General features: G+C 44.2%; 1 protein-coding gene across 2 annotated transcripts in view; it reads right to left on the bottom strand.

Annotated features, from left to right (window-relative positions):
• LOC306914202 (netrin receptor UNC5D-like) overlaps positions 1-17,227 on the bottom strand; it is a 199,710-nt gene that overhangs the window by 61,018 nt on the left and 121,465 nt on the right. For both annotated transcript variants that reach the window (XR_013788669.1, XM_079491181.1), the window contains exon 2: positions 7,086-7,298. Coding sequence is in view for 1 of the 2 variants with exons in the window: in XM_079491181.1 (XP_079347307.1) it covers positions 7,086-7,298 (213 nt within the window). In the remaining variant the exon portion in view is untranslated. The remainder of the gene's footprint in view (positions 1-7,085; positions 7,299-17,227) is intronic.

The following is a 17,227-nucleotide window of genomic DNA, read 5'->3' as shown; positions in this document are numbered from 1 at the left end:
ATTGCATCAGTAAGCGTAACTGAGAGAAGGGCTCCATCTATGATGTGTTGCTGCCTACGCCAATTTGAATTGTGTGACTGTGTGACTGTGTGCGTGCATGCGTGCGTGCGTGCGTGCGTGCGTGCGTGCGTGCGTGCATGCGTGTGGGTGTGTACCGGTATATATGCAATAGATGAAAGAGCTATAGTAATATAACTGGTAGTGTGCAATGTGCATGCATGCAAGAATACCCAGCATGCATCTCTCCTCTTTGGGCCACAGCAGTAAGCTACTATGGATATACTGTCTTCAAATATGATAATAACAGCATCTTATTGTGCATATAAACCTCACGATATACTGCAAAAGGAGATGGCTCTCACCTTCACAAACTGTTTGATGCTGTTTCAGGGAGTTGTTTGGAGTTTATCCCAATTTGGGCGGGAACCCCTTTTGGTGTTAGCATTATGTTATGCTTTAGCTATTGAAAAATAGCAGATCTACAAGCTCGTAGCGCGCCACCGAGTGGCGCGCTACGAGCTTGTAGGTCTGCTATTTTTGAAAAATCGAAGAACGACTGACATAGAAACATAGCTTTTTCAGAAAACTGTCAGGATGTAGAAGACATTTATAGAATCTGATCTCAGGTCAGAATGGGTTATAGTCAAAGTTATACTGCGGTGCACATTGTATTGGATGCAGGGGAATAAAAAAGCATCCAGATAATCCAGAGATGTACTGTATATTATCAACATGGCATCTTCATCATAGCACAGTGAGCAACAAGCAGCCAGTTTCACTGAATCTGGCTGCTATTAATCATGATTTTTAACTGGGGACCATAGATGCCGTTCATGCGCGTGCCTCCTTGCCCGCGGGCACCCATGGATACCGCTAAATGACGAGCACCCAGGACAATAGGACATGTGGCCGTATAGCGTGGGGCCAGATTTATACATAACATTCATTTGATAGCCCACACACACTGAAGTTAAAGTAGCTCGCCCATTGGCTTTTAACAATCCAGTGTCTACACACCTATACTACTTAGCAGGTCACACAATATGGACTGCCACTCCCAATAGCAGCTTCTCAGTGCCTTCTATTCATATTTTTAATTCATAATTTTAATGCCAATAGAAAAATTCCGTGATATACACACTATATCTCATTTTCACGGGGCAAGACTATAGTATTAGACACTCAGTCCTGATGGTGGCGGTAACGTCACCGTTATGCCGATTTTGACCAAATAGAGCGAATCTGGCGAGACACTTCCGTTTTAACGATCAATAACATCCGGTAATAGTTTCACCCTGTGCAGCACTCTCAGATGTCCGGGATGCTAAGCTATCATCGTATTTTTTATAACTACTAAGTCAAATTAAGCTCAAATCAAGCCCCAAATATCGCATTTTACACAGCGATGCACATAAAGACCGCGCACGTGCATAATCGACAGTGCACGCAAGGATTTCGGCCGGTTTTAGGTAGATTACATCGGTCGTTAGCCAAACTAGCCAAAAGTTGCTACATTTTGCTACATTAAACGCCCGATTATAGGGAATTAAACCAGCCCGTCAATTCCGTCAACGGTAGGTTTGGATTAATTAATTAAATCCGTCAACAGTAGGCTAAGGGTTAATTGACACTCACTCACTCACTCACTCACTCACAGCTTCTGTAAAGCTTTGGTAGGTTGTGAAGTAGTGTGCGCACTACTTCACAACGTGTACGACATCCATTCATATCATGGACATTGGACTGTCAATCCACGATAGATATAGCAGCACCAACTCGAGGGAGTGGAGAGGAACAGTCAACGAGAGAGACAGAGAAAGGGAGTGAGCGGGGGGGGGGGAATCACACCCGTGTGAAGTGAGGGGCGCTCTTGTCATCATACATCATATATATCAAGATGCAAACTCTAAGATGCGTTCATTCTAGAACTACAAACAAGGTCAACAAGAGAACTATCACATTCCGGCCAATCACAATTGGCGTCCTCACTTGTCTGTCCTCTCTTTTCATCCTCAAGTCCTCAAGGCTAATCACTTGTGGCATCTGTTGTGATATGTGATATGATTTATAACAGCCACTAGATGGCACTGATGATGACTGTGCCACACCTATATCAAGGCCACACCTATACAAACATTTCTAGATCATAGACTAGGATGTATGACATATATGCCACCAAACCCTATCAGTTCAAATAAAGTTACATTATCAAGAACCAAGTTTCTTCATTGAGATACAGAAACATTGCATGGTACCAGGAGTGGTCACGAGTCGTCATGGAAAGTGTGAAGCCGCCAGACGCAGTGAATTGGACTGGTAATGTGGACTATGAGTGGCGTACCTTCAAACAGCGTTTCATGCTGTACCTGATGGCTGCAGGCCTAGATGAAAAGTCTGAGGCAAGGAGGATTGCACTGCTTCTGACTGTCGCTGGACAACAAGCTGTGGAAGTATACAACACCTTTGAGTTTGCCAACGCAGAAGACAAAGAAAAGTTTGATGAGGTTGTCAAGAAGTTTGATGAACACTGTTCACCAAAGAAAAATGAAACCTTTGAAAGGTATGTGTATCGCTCCAGAATGCACCTGAATGAACCAGAATGAACCAGAATGAACCAGAATGAACCAGAATGAACCTTTGAAAGGTATGTGTATCGCTCCAGAATGCAACAGCCTGCTGAAAGTTTTCATGTGTTTCTGACGGATTCAAGAAAAAAAGAACAAAGACACATTTTCTGCCCTCACTTTTTATCCTCAATACGCCCATTGTTCAGCCAATCAAATCATCGATATGGGGTGCTCAGCCAATCAAATCATCACCATGGGGTACACACCCCAAACACCATGCTGGGCATATAGGAGGGGCTAACGCCCTTCAAAACAAAGGTTTCGGCATAAAGCCTTCCTCAGCGTGTTAAGAAAGTGGTCAGTGATGTTGTGTGTACCAGGAGGGACTGATAGACAGACAGACATGACAAGGCTTCACACATGTCATTGTGATCCCCCTAATAATGCCGTGGCCAAATATACAGTATGTCAATTTGGGGGTCTTTGACATGAAAAAGTTCGAGAACTACTGATTTAGAAGGCATTCGTAGAATCGGCCTCGGGTCTTAATGGGTTAAACAAAAATGTTATGCTGCTAACCAAAACTTAGTGTAGAAGTGGGTTATCAACAGTTCCAATTTGAGACCGCATTTGACTTTAACCCATTTTGGGCGGGAACCCCTTTTGGTGTTTTAAACATTATGTTATAATTTAGCTATTGAAAAATAGCAGATCTACAAGCTCAAGCTACGAGTTTGTAGGTCTGCTATTTTTTAAAAATCGTGAAAATATTTATTTCAGAAAACTGGAGGATTTAGAAGATTTTTTTTTAATTTTGAGGTCAGGCCTAAATGGGTTAATTGCCCCATTTCTCAACACTGAAATATTGCATGAGGGTGATATGCAAAACAAAAGACCCTGATTGGACCCATGGTAATACAAATATGCATGTTGTCGTACAACTTTGTCTCTAGAAAAATAACAACAAAGGCACACCAAAATAAAATATAGTTAATCTAAATCCATTGGGCATCTCCTAGCAGATGACACAGGAGGTTCTGCTTAGACCGTAACAACCTCAGAAAATAATGCAAAAGTAATCAAATGGACGTGTTATATTTGTGTCCTCTCAAAGTTGACTGAACAGAGGCTTTACTGAGGTTAACCCATTTTGACCTGAGATCAGATTCTAAAAATGTCTTCTACATCCTGACAGTTTTCTGAAAAAGCTATGTTTCTATGTCAGTGGTTCTTCGATTTTTCAAAAATAGCAGATCTACAAGCTCGTAGCGCGCCACTCGGTGGCGCGCTATGAGCTTGTAGATCTGCTGTTTTTCAATAGCTAAAGCATAACATAATGCCAAAAGGGGTTCCCGCCCAAAATGGGTTTTAAGGGCACCCGTAGCCGAGTGGATACAATCCATCTGAGATTGGGATGACAGGGTTCAATCCTTGGCAGAGTCATCCCAAAGACTACAAAAACAATGCCTCCCTGCTTGGCATGTGTTCGTGGCAAAGAAATTAAACAAAATCTGCACACCATTTTCTGGCCCCAAATATATCTTTTACTGAAGTGGTAACACACCATTATAACGTTCTTATTTTAATCATAAGACCCAATTAGTGGAGGTGTACTTGATGTGGCATACATACAAAGACAATCTTACTTCCCAATTTTACTTCAGTGTCACGACACTTCAAAGTGTCACTTGAGAAAGACGCTTTACCCAAAAATGATGATGTAATTTGCCCTCGTGTGGTCAAGTCCTATAGATATATATATATATGGGATGCATGTGCTAATAAAAAAGTATTTAAAATGTTGCTTTGATGCTCATAGTGACCGTAGGAAGTATTAAGTAGTTTTTTGTGTGGTGCAACCACTCCAAGGAACAGCAATGTCCGTGTTAACCTATGTGTGTGGCTATGTGTGTGGCTATGAGTACCAGTAGGGGCAAAAGTGGCGCTGTTGTCCCAGAAACATAGAGAGAGAGATAGTGTTGCACTGTTGCCTAGTAATTACAGAGAGAGAGGCAGGGGGAGAGGGGAGTTGCACCACTCAGTTCACACGGGTGTGATTTTTAGTTAGCACATGCATTTCATACTACATAGGGCTGGACCAAACATGGACATATGATATGACATCATCAACGTGCGACGGGAGCGGTCTCTTTATGAAATGAATCAAATATTGAAGGTGTTTCTAATTTACAATTTTTGTTATATTGGGAAAGTATAATGTATAAATGCATATTTGTCTCATTAGCCACGGCTGCTTTAAATACCGAAACTGGCTGACCTAGCTGTTGTAGCCTATGACAAGGACCCCAACAATTAAATGTATTTAACCGCTGACCCCCCCCCCCCCCCCCCCCCATCTCAACATATTTTGTTCCAGGGACCCTCAGAAGCAAAGATTTGCTCAAATGTTCACGATAAAAATAAAATAATTTTTTTTTTATAGCCAACCAATGTGTATTACAGTATAAAAATCTAAAATGACACAAATGTTGTCCCAGCTTTAATGGGTTATTAACCTCTAACAGCTCCCCTGTGCACTCATCAAAAGTCATCTGAGCAGCCATCAACCGAGAAAAGCCGTAAACGCTTTCCACAGCAGGTCCCCCCCCCCCCCCCCCCCAGGGACCAGAAAATAATACCCCTTCCTTATACTTTTCTGTGTCTTTGTCTCATTTTACCATCATGCATTCACTCCTTCTCTCCCCTCCCTCGTTTTGGTCTCTGGAGTGTGCTTGCTCGCTCTACCCCATCTCCCTCTCTCTTCCATCTCTCCCAGCGGACAGAGAGAGATATAAAGCGTGATACGGATCCAGATGGGGAGCAGGACTATGAACTGTGGAGTGCAGCTTGTAAAGTTTTAGAGGCCAGAATACAATGGTGACTGCGGGAGAGATAATGATCAGTACCGCGTATAGAGTAAAGTCAAGCATCAGCACTATCACACCAGCAAACAGCTTGTATAAAAGCCCTGACCTTCATTGTGCTTTGCTTTCTGATTGCTATAATTCAATTAAACGATAATCATCGCTTTAAATGCGGATGAAGTAGCATTAAAACTTTGTTTGGGTTCCTTGTAGGCTGTGAAATTGATTTGCCGTGTAGGGCGAATGGAGAAAGGGATTGTTTATTTGGCCTATGGGGGAGGTAGGGGTTGCTTTTCTGCATTCACCCAGCCGATGGCTGCTCAGGTGGCTCAGATGAGCGCACAGGGGGATCATTTAGGGGTTCGATTCTCGCAGAGAGAAATTATGAGCTTGTTAGTTATTTTTAACACATTTTACAAATAATTGTTAAAAATGTGTCAAAATTGTTAATTTCTGTTGTTTTTTTTGGCTAATGGTCCCCTCAGAATAGGGATGCTAAGGTTTAAGTGGTTAACAAATTTTACAAATAATTGTTAAAAAATGGTCAAAATTGTTAATATCTGTTGTTATTTTTGGCTAATGGTCCCCTCAAAATAGGGATGCTAGGGTTTAAGTGGTTAATGTAAAAACATAAAAGACATCACACAAAGAATAAGATGTGGCTGTTGCAACTCCGAGGACCCCCTAGGGGTCTGTTTAACCCACGCATCATATCATGGAAACCCACGCATCTTCATATTTATGGAACAAACGCATCACACTGACCTCTGCATGTGCATTGAACACTTTCTCTTCCATGTTCAGATGGAAGCACAGCGGCACTCTGTACAGTGACTGTAAACTTGTAAACTATGGCCAAAAAAAACCATTTTTCAAATAAGTTTTACTTAATTAAGTGCCGTGGCCTGCAGACTTGCAAAGAAAACAAAAACAAATGTCTGTATATAAATAGCCGTCGGGGGGCCCTCGCTGAACAGCCTGCGTCGGGGGCCCACTGACATCTAGTTATGCGTCTGCTACTGTACCTCCTATAACCTCAATCATCTGTATAATTTAAAGTGACTCCATGGGAACATGTCTTCATCAAGAATCCATTTTTAACCCATTTTGACATGAGATCAGATTCTAAAAATGTCTTCTACATCCTGACAGTTTTCTGAAAAAGCTATGTTTCTATGTCAGTCGTTCTACGATTTTTCAAAAATAGCAGATCTACAAGCTCGTAGCGCGCCACTCGGTGGCGCGCTATGAGCTTGTAGATCTGCTATTTTTCAATAGCTAAAGCATAACATAATGCTAACACCAAAAAGGGTTCCCGCCCAGAATGAATTAACATCAAACATGTGAACTAAAACTTTTTAGATCCAGCAGAAGGGACAGGAAAAGACGAGGTGAGATGTGGGTGCCAATTTACACACGCATCGCACGCACGTAAAAGTACGTGTACACACGTACAAGCACACATGTGCACACACGCATGAGTGCAGCAACACTGTTTTAAGACACAGGTGGATGTTGTACCTGTCCCCCATGGTCGGTCAGTGTGCTCCAATGTGCGTGCGAGCGTGCGTGCGTGCGTGCGTGCGTGCGTGCGTGCGTGCGTGCGTGCGTGCGTGCGTGCGTGCGTGCGTGCGTGCGTGCGTGCGTTTTGCACCTGTGGTTTTGTCAGCGTACTCCTGCGTGGTGTGGTGTTTCTGATGAACCCATTCCCCGTTGCACTTGAAGAAGATCTGGAGGGCGGGACGGGCCTGGCAGCGCAGCCTGATGGGGTTGCTCTTGATGACGTAAGCATCGCTCGGCTCCAACAGGAAGTGAGGTAACGTACCAGACTGACCAATCGCATGGTGCGACGACTCACCCCGAGAACCTGAAAGACACAAAGAGACATGACACCCTGTCCTGTCGATGCTGTACTCTTTGAGACTGAATTATTTGTTGCGTTGCATCACAACACTTTGTGAGCTTGTAGATCTGCTATTTTCAAATAGCCAAAGTAGATATAGGGCTAAAGAGGTTAATGTATGTTTATGTGAGTAAAAAGTACAATATTTGCCTCTGAGATGTAGTGGAGTAGAACTCCAAGTATTGAAAATTGGAAATAAAGTACAAAAAAAGGAAAAAAATAAAAATAAATCAACATTGTATTTATGTACTATAGGCTACGGTACTTGAGTACAAGTACTTAGTTACGTTACAACACTGCATACTGAAAGTACATGATACACATACATATACAGTAGTAGGAATGGCATTGGATCCAATAATGTATTGGTTATACATGTAAGAGACTGAAATGAAGTATAGTGGCAGAATAAACATATTTGAACACAAATTATTGAATTGGAACTGTTGGTGATTATCAGAATACAAATTATCATGATCAGAATCTCAAATTTCTCAATCATGATTGTTGGAATTACAAGTTTGCACAATTTGCAAATATCTTCTTTTGTTTTCTTGTGTGTGTGTGTGCAATGCTTTGCTATTCCCGAAACGCAGCCAGTGTAATTTATACACTGTAACTAGCCTGCCTGTGACCCATAACCGTTTGTAATGTTGATGAGCAGGTTTTAATGAAGATAATAATCACCCCAACTCCCACCCGCAAGGTAATTACATACAGATACTGTGTACATAGAATGCAGAGAGACATCGTGGTGCCCCGAAAAGCTAGGATACCAGGCAAACCAAGAAGCATCAGTCTAAACCAGGAGTCTTCAACAGTGTGTGTGTGTGTGTGTGTGTGTGTGTGTGTGTGTGTGTGTGTGTGTGTGTGTGTGTGTGTGTGTGTGTGTGTGTGTGTGTGTGTGTGTGTGTGTGTGTGTGTGTGTGCCTGCCTGCCTGCCTGCCTGCCTGCCTGCCTGCGTGCCTGCCTGCCTGCCTGCCTGCGTGCCTGCGTGCCTGCCTGCGTGCCTGCCTGCGTGCGTGCCTGCGTATATTAACCCATTTACGTTTTTTGTGGTGGTGCTCAATATTTCATGTCAAGGACCCCCTGTAATTGGCCACCGACCACCATCTGAAAATATGTTGTTCCAGGAACCCTCCCCAGAAGCAAAGATTTGAGTTAAAAAACGTTCACTCTGAAAGAATATATATTCAAAGGTTTGCACCACATTTTCACGATTTTTCAATAATAGACCTACAAGCTCGTAGGTCTGCTATTTTTCAATAGCTAAATCATAACATAATGTTTAAAACACCAAAAGGGGTTCCCGCCCAGAATGGGTTAACCACATGGACCCTGAAATCCCCATTATGCAGAAGAACTTTATCCAAAACTAGCAGATCTACAAGCTCACAACGCCTGGCAGTGTGAGTTTGTACATAAGCTATATTTTTGGGAACGAGGTTTGGTGTAGGGGGAAAAAGAGCAGACAAAGTACTGATGGTGCTGATGGTACTGAAGTGCTGATGGTCAACGTGGTTTAATGTTTGAAAATACTCATTAAACCCATTCAGGCCCGACGTCGACATTTAAAAAAAAAGTTTTCTAAATCATGACATTTTTCGGAAAGATTTGAGGCACATTTTAACGATTTTTCAAAAATAGCAGACCTACAAGTTCATAGTGCGCCACTCGGTGGCGCGCTATGAGCTTGTAGATCTGCTATTTTTCAATAGCTAAAGTATAACATAATGTATGTAACCACCAAAAAGGGTTCCCGCTCAAAAAGGGTTAAGATGAATCCAACATGCACTGATGACAGTGCTGTCAAACAAGTCTATGAAAATATGCAGTATGAAATTCATGAAAATGTTTAATCTCCAACACAATTTTATACAATAGTGGAGGGGCTTCATCTCTCTCTCGGCTAAGGGGTCCTTGCTTCATCTCTCTCTCGGCTAAGGGGTCCCTGCTTCATCTCTCTCTCAGCTAAGGGGTCCCTGCTTCATCTCTCAATCTCAGCTAAGGGGTCCCTGCTTCATCTCTCAATCTCAGCTAAGGGGTCCCTGCTTCATCTCTCAATCTCAGCTAAGGGGTCCCTGCTTCATCTCTCAATCTCAGCTAAGGGGTCCCTGCTTCATCTCTCCCTCAGATAAGGGGTCCCTGCTTCATCTCTCTCTCAGCTAAGGGGGTCCCTGCTTCATCTCACTCTCAGCTAAGGGGGTCCCTGCTTCATCTCACTCTCAGCTAAGGGGTCCCTGCTTCATCTCTCAATCTCAGCTAAGGGGTCCCTGCTTCATCTCTCTCTCGGCTAAGGGGTCCCTGCTTCATCTCTCAATCTCAGCTAAGGGGTCCCTGCTTCATCTCTCAATCTCAGCTAAGGGGTCCCTGCTTCATCTCTCTCTCAGCTAAGGGGTCCCTGCTTCATCTCTCAATCTCAGCTAAGGGGTCCCTGCTTCATCTCTCAATCTCAGCTAAGGGGTCCCTGCTTCATCTCTCTCTCAGCTAAGGGGTCCCTGCTTCATCTCTCTCTCTCAGCTAAGGGGTCCCTGCTTCATCTCTCTCTCTCAGCTAAGGGGTCCCTGCTTCATCTCTCTCTCTACTAAGGGGTCCCTGCTTCATCTCTCTCTCTCAGCTAAGGGGTCCCTGCTTCATCTCTCTCTCTACTAAGGGGTCCCTGCTTCATCTCTCAATCTCAGCTAAGGGGTCCCTGCTTCATCTCTCTCTCTCAGCTAAGGGGTCCCTGCTTCATCTCTCTCTCAGCTAAGGGGTCCCTGCTTCATCTCTCTCTCAGCTAAGGGGTCCCTGCTTCATCTCTCTCTCAGCTAAGGGGTCCCTGCTTCATCTCTCTCTCAGCTAAGGGGTCCCTGCTTCATCTCTCTCTCAGCTAAGGGGTCCCTGCTTCATCTCAATCTCAGCTAAGGGGTCACTGCTTCATCTCTCAATCTCAGCTAAGGGGTCCTTGGGCTAAAAAAACATTGAAGACCCCTGGTCTAAACGATGTTCTAGGGGTCCCTGCTTCATCTCTCTCTCAGCTAAGGGGTCCCTGCTTCATCTCTCTCTCAGCTAAGGGGTCCCTGCTTCATCTCTCTCTCAGCTAAGGGGTCCCTGCTTCATCTCTCGCTCAGCTAAGGGGTCCCTGCTTCATCTCTCAATCTCAGCTAAGGGGTCCTTGCTTCATCTCTCTCTCAGCTAAGGGGTCCCTGCTTCATCTTTCAATCTCAGCTAAGGGGTCCTTGCTTCATCTCTCCCTCAGATAAGGTGTCCTTGGTTCATCTCTCCCTCAGATAAGGTGTCCCTGCTTCATCTCTCTCTCAGCTAAGGGGTCCCTGCTTCATCTCTCAATCTCAGCTAAGGGGTCCCTGCTTCATCTCTCTCTCAGCTAAGGGGTCCCTGCTTCATCTCTCTCTCAGCTAAGGGGTCCCTGCTTCATCTCTCAATCTCAGCTAAGGGGTCCCTGCTTCATCTCTCAATCTCAGCTAAGGGGTCCCTGCTTCATCTCACTCTCAGCTAAGGGGTCCCTGCTTCATCTCACTCTCAGCTAAGGGGTCCTTGCTCCATCTCACTCTCAGCTAAGGGGTCCCTGCTTCATCTCTCTCTCAGCTAAGGGGTCCCTGCTTCATCTCACTCTCAGCTAAGGGGTCCCTGCTTCATCTCACTCTCAGATAAGGGGTCCTTGGGCTAAAAAAACATTGAAGACCCCTGGTCTAAACGATGTTCTATCAAAATAACCATATGTACTTTTAAACCATAAGCAATGAACCTATTTGCAGTTAGAGTGGTTCCTTATTGAAGAGGATTCACACAGGATGTGTGTGATGCTCTCTCTCTCTCTCTCTCTCTCTCTCTCACACTTTCATTCTGCCCCTCCCTTCCTAGCACCCAAACAAATAGACACGCTTTACATTTCTAAATGGTTAGCCCCCAGGCCAGCTCCTCGTGTCTGCTCAACTCCTGTGTATTTGTGTGTGTGGTGACTCACTGACGCGTGTTTGTGTTTGAATAGCAGCAAACAAACTCACGCCCACACACTGACAGATGGGAATATAAATACACATAAATACATAGACGCATGCTGTGGAAAAAAAAACAGCTCAATCTTCCAGTTATTACCCGTATGTTTAATTGTGACCCGTAGGTCGCATTTACTATGAAAACCTGCATATCCCGTCCGTCCGTCACCCACACTTCCATATATGGTCAAGCCTTGTGACATCACGTCTCCATTATATGGTCAGGCCTCGTGACATCACGTCTCCATATATGGTCACACCTCGTGACATCTCGTGACATCACGTGACATCACGGAGACCCTTAGATCTCCATGACATCACGCCCTGCGACACGTCACGCCACCATATATATGGACATCTCCATATTTGAACATATTTGACACTGACCTTATCTAACCCTGGATTTACCATACATGGAGAAGACTCGATCATCACCTAGATCTGCATCTATGGAGCCGGCCAGCAACTCTACATCTGACCTCAAACTTCAAACCCTTAGATCTCCATATATGGAGCTGACCTGTTCTGACATGTCAGAACAGGTCCTACCCCACTCATCCTTCCTGTTCTGACATTCCATGTGTTTATCTGACCTCATCAATAATGAATTGCATTTTTATAGCGCTTTTCCAAGTGCTCAAAGCGCTTTACAATGGTTCATTCATTCATACATTCATACATTGGGAGGTGAAGCGGCGAAACAGTCGACGCCAGCGTCCTCACTTCCCACATTCACACACCAATGGTGGCGAGCTCGCACCGACCGACTCATTGGAGGCAATGTAGGGTTCAGTGTCTTGCCCAAGGACACTTCGACATGTGGACAGGAGGAGGAGCCGGGATTCGAACCGCCGACCCAGGGATCATTGGACGACCTGCTCTACCTCCTGAGCCACAGCCGCCCAAACCCTGTACACTCAAGACACGCTCCATATATAGCCAGTAACCATATGCACACAGTGGCCATTTTGCTATTAGGTTAACCCATTCTGGGCCGGGAACCCCTTTTGGTGTTTTAACTAAGCATTATGTTATACTTTAGCTATTGAAAAATAGCAGATCTACAAGCTCATAGCACGCCACAGAGTGGCGCGCTACGAGCTTGTAGGTCTGCTATTTTTGAAAAATCGTGAAAATGCGGCACAAATCTTTGAATATATATTCTTTCAGAAGACTTTTTCTTTTTTTGAGTGGTGTAAACCACTCCTACAACTGGCTTTGTTAGTTTACGTGTCTGTCTGTCTGTTCGTATCAAAAAATGAGCATGGTTGCTATGGTCACCCAGTTCACACGGGTGTGATTTCATTACGTCAGACATTACGTCAGACCACAGCTGATCAGTCTATATAAGACCTTACACCACTCAGTTCACACGGGTGTGATTCTCTTTTTGAGTGGTGTAAACCACTCCTACAACTGGCTTTTTTGTGCAGAAAAAATGAGCATGGTTGCTATGTTCACCCTGTTGTAATGACGTAATGAAATCACACCCGGGTGAACAGGGTGAACATAGCAACCATGCTCATTTTTTCTGCACAAACAAAGCCAGGTAATGAAATCACACCCGGGTGTGATTTCATTACGTCAGACATGATTTCATTACGTCAGACATGATTTCATTACGTCAGACAGACCTTACACCACTCAGTTCACACGGGTGTGATTATTTATTTTTTTACGTCAGGCCTAAATGGGTTAATGTAATGCTACCCCATTTCCCCCAGCACAAGTAGGCTATGACGTGAGAGCAATATGAAGTTTGTTGTGACTATATAACATAGTCAATTATATACAAGGCTGCACACACAACTGTTTTGGTCTAGTACTCAGAGGAGCACCTGGAGAAGTTACTTGGTACTCCAAAATGCGGCGACCCGTCTCGCCGGATGGATAAAATTTTGATGCATGAATAACTTATAGAAAAACTATATTTATTGGATAGGTGGGGACTGGTGAGTCAATGGAGGGTATTGCAACTCTAGATTCATACCATTATAAAATAAATCTAGAGTTGGAAATTGCAGCTAGGTCCAATGGTCCATGTGTGGTCCAGCCCTAAATGCATATTCTAATAAAAACAACTTAATACTTCCTAAGGATAATATGAGCATCAAAGCAATATTTAGGTACTTTTAAAAAAATATATATATATATATTTAAATAGCCGATCTACTACTTGCAGATCAGCTATTTGTTTAACATACACGTCGGTCGTACGGCGAAGCATACGTCAGGCTTCCCTTTTGTTTTTACCGAGGCAACGTACAGTCAGACTCAGACAGTTAGACACACATGGCTCCTCGGTGCAAAAATAAACAGTGTACACTACCCGACTTTATACGATAATAAGGGACAGTATGTCGGGACACGGTGTCGTCATGTTGATAAGCTTCATGTTGTGCAGGCTGCAGCAGCAGTGCCAGTCCGCAATGCTTTGCACTCTTCCCACTGTCGGAACTAAAACCTGTACCTGTAAAAAGTCAGTGGCCGGTGCCTATAAGCCAGACCGAATCACGACAGTGTGATTTGAGTCTGGCTTATTAGCCAGGCTACGGTGCCTAGGCTGTGAGAGACGGCATCGCACACGAGCAACTTGCTCCAGCACCCGGAAAACAAACATAAGCACAGCGGCGAATGGGAAGAGTGCAAAGCATCCAAAGCATCCCCTTTTACAACTTTTACTTTTTAGTTTGCTCCACATCTGAAACGGAGAAGCCGAACCATTTGTGTCAGGATTTCTCAGTAGTAAACTCCTGTCAACCGAACCGCCCTCCTCCCAGCTGCGAGCAGCATGGAAATGGAAATGGATCCTCCCTCGTTTGAGTAAGGACGCGCTGTGATTGGCCACAATGGCCAGTGCACTTGTGCAAGACGTACTTTGATTGGCAGTCGGTGGGAAATACTCTCGCTACAGATTGTACTAGTATTCTGGCCATAATAATCATTCTAGGCGGCCCCAGCAGGCGGTACGCAGAAGCGCTTCCCGGCGCTTGATTGACAGCGCAGAATAAATTTTGACGACGCATGCGCACTGTAGGGCATTAAGCAACTAGTCGACTAGTTTACTAGTCGACTAGTAAATCCACTAGTTGACCTTGTTGGTACTAGTTGACTAGTTGATAATAAAAAATAAAATAAAAAGTTTATTTTTTGTATTTTATATTTTTCCCCCCGATGTTGTAGGCCTCAAGATCAGGTAGATTATAGTTATAGTAACCATGTACACAGTTTTTCAATGTACAAATATTTATTACCCAAAAAAAAAAAGTTTATTTTTGTATTTACTTTTATTTTTTACATAATGGGTAGTTAAACAACTAGGCAACTAGTCAACTAGTAAAAATGACTAGAAGTGAATGCCCTAGCGCACTGGCGTACCGCCTGTGCGCAGCCCTGATTATATACTCCTATGGTGTAGAACAGGGGTTCTCAAACTTACGGGTCATCATTCATGACCCAACGTGGGTGTATCCGCAAGGTGTCGCTGGGGTCTTCCTAATCAAGAAATGCCGGGGCTTGCTGCCATTGGTTCATAATGTGGATATAGTTCCAGAAAAGCCAGAGGGCTCAGAGAGGCTGAGAGTCTTTGACGCTGTCACGGGAGACGGCCATGGCCTCTCTCTGCCCTGCAGCGTCCACACTGATCTATAGCCAATGGCCCTCCTCGGCAATAACCCATTTAGGCCCGACGTCGAAATAAAAAAAACGTTTGCTCTGAAAGAATATATATTATACCACAGGTCGTTTCGAGGAAGCAATCTGATTGGTTGAAACAGCCTTCTAGCCATGGGTTAAAACCAGCACCATTCACCACCTAATCAAAACAAAGAATTCAGCTGCTGTGTTCTCCCAGAGCGCTAGCAAACTCGGTGGCTAGGCTAGCTAGTTTCTTGGGACATTTGTGGTCGTAGTGACTACATCTGTCATTAAAAATATATATTCTTTCAGCGATTTTCTTAGTTCTAAGGGTAACTGTTGTATAATTGCAATATTACCCTCTCGTGTAATATTGCTTAATTCAAAGATTTGTGTCGCATTTTTATGATTTTTCAAAAATAGCAGACCTACAAGCTCGTAGCGCGCCACTCGGTGGCGCGCTACGAGCTTGTAGATCTGCTATTTTTCAATAGCTAAAGTATGACATAATGCTTAGTTAAAACACCAAAAGGGGTTCCCGCCCAGAATGGGATAATGCATAAGGGCTGCAGAATGATGCATCTGTGGCCAGTGTGTGAGAGAGAGGAAAACAACATGTCCATGCCACAGGGCATAGGCACGCACGCACGCACGCACTCACGCACTCACACACGCACACACGCACACACTCACACACTCACACACTCACACACTCACACACTCACACTCACACACACACACACACAACAGCCATGAAAGAAAGTGCATATTGGAAACAAACACCAAAAGATGGCTATTTCCTCAAGAGCAGCACACACATACTCACACACACACACACGCACGCACGCACACACGCACGCACGCACGCACGCACGCACGCACGCACGCACGCACGCACGCACGCACACTACAGCCATGAAAGTGCATATTGGAAACAAACACCAAAATATGGCTATTTCCTCAAGAGCAGCACACACACACACACACACACACACGCACCAATGCACACGCGCACAGTCACAGATGAGTAATACACTACAGCTGTAACATTGCATATTGGAAGCGCGCACCCAAAAAAGATGGGGGTCTCGATCCTCGAGAACAGCCAATGTCATCTCTGCATGAAACGTTCTCTAAGAAATGAATTTGTGCTGGGATCACTGTGGGTGGTCTCCGGTGGCGGTCCAATATTATTCATAGCTTTTAATGAAAATCCAGCGATGAGACGCAGGTATAGCTGGTAGAACTAACTGTGCTCTACAGCCATGTGAGTGAGTTGGATGGCTTTCACACGTACAGAGAAAGCTGTTGTTTAGTCATACCAAGTCATAGCGAGTAGAACAACTTGGTTTGTTGTTTTTGTCACTGTATTTGTAAATACATGAAATTTGTTGTTCGCATTATCCCATCCTATCACTATTACTATAGCTATTAATCCATTCTGGGCGGGAACCCCTTTTGGTGTTTTAACTAAGCATGATGTTATACTTTAGCTATTGAAAAATAGCAGACCTACAAGCTCGTAGCGCACCACCGAGTGGCGCGCTACGAGCTTGTAGGTCTGCTATTTTTGAAAAATCGTAAAAATGCGGCACACATCTTTGAATATATATTCTTTCAGAGCAAACGTTTTTTTATTTCGACGTCAGGTCTAAATGCGTTAATACATTTATCATCCTAACTATTAGGGGCAGTGGGTGGTATTAGTACAGGTATCATCCTCAGTCACGCCCCAACACCTGGAGGACCGGTACTGCAGTACTGGAAGTCTGTAAGCTATAGAGTGCATACCACACTCTGACTGACTGCCAGGGACGAGGTGAATCAGGTGAGAGTTTCTTATGTGCTTCAGGCAGTGAGTGAACTTCAGATAAATGTTGTGTAAACCAGCTCCAAACCACTGCACACACATGTACTAGTTATTTGTATTCGAACAAACAGGAAGGTAGGAGCGCACACCAGTAGTGGGGAGGTGCTGACCGCAGGAGATAACTAGCTGAGAAAGGAGAGAGGCCGCACAGCTCGTAGTCACGATGCCAACACATTTGTATTTTCCCAACGTTTCGGCAACAAGTTGCCTTCTTCAGGGAATTTCTAGTTATTTGTATTAACATAACTCTGCCATACAGATAATGGGCTTCTATTTATATCGTATTATACCATACAGATTGATAAAACATAACTTTTCACTCATTAAAATAATTTCTAGATTGCAGCCCATACGGTATGCAGTGGCGTGCACAGATAGACACTAGGGGGTGC

This window comes from Electrona antarctica (genome assembly GCF_951216825.1).
Source record: "Electrona antarctica genome assembly, chromosome: 21".
Taxonomy (NCBI): domain Eukaryota; kingdom Metazoa; phylum Chordata; class Actinopteri; order Myctophiformes; family Myctophidae; genus Electrona; species Electrona antarctica.
Note: the sequence above shows the minus strand (reverse complement) of the source record. Positions and strands in the feature narration are given on the sequence as shown.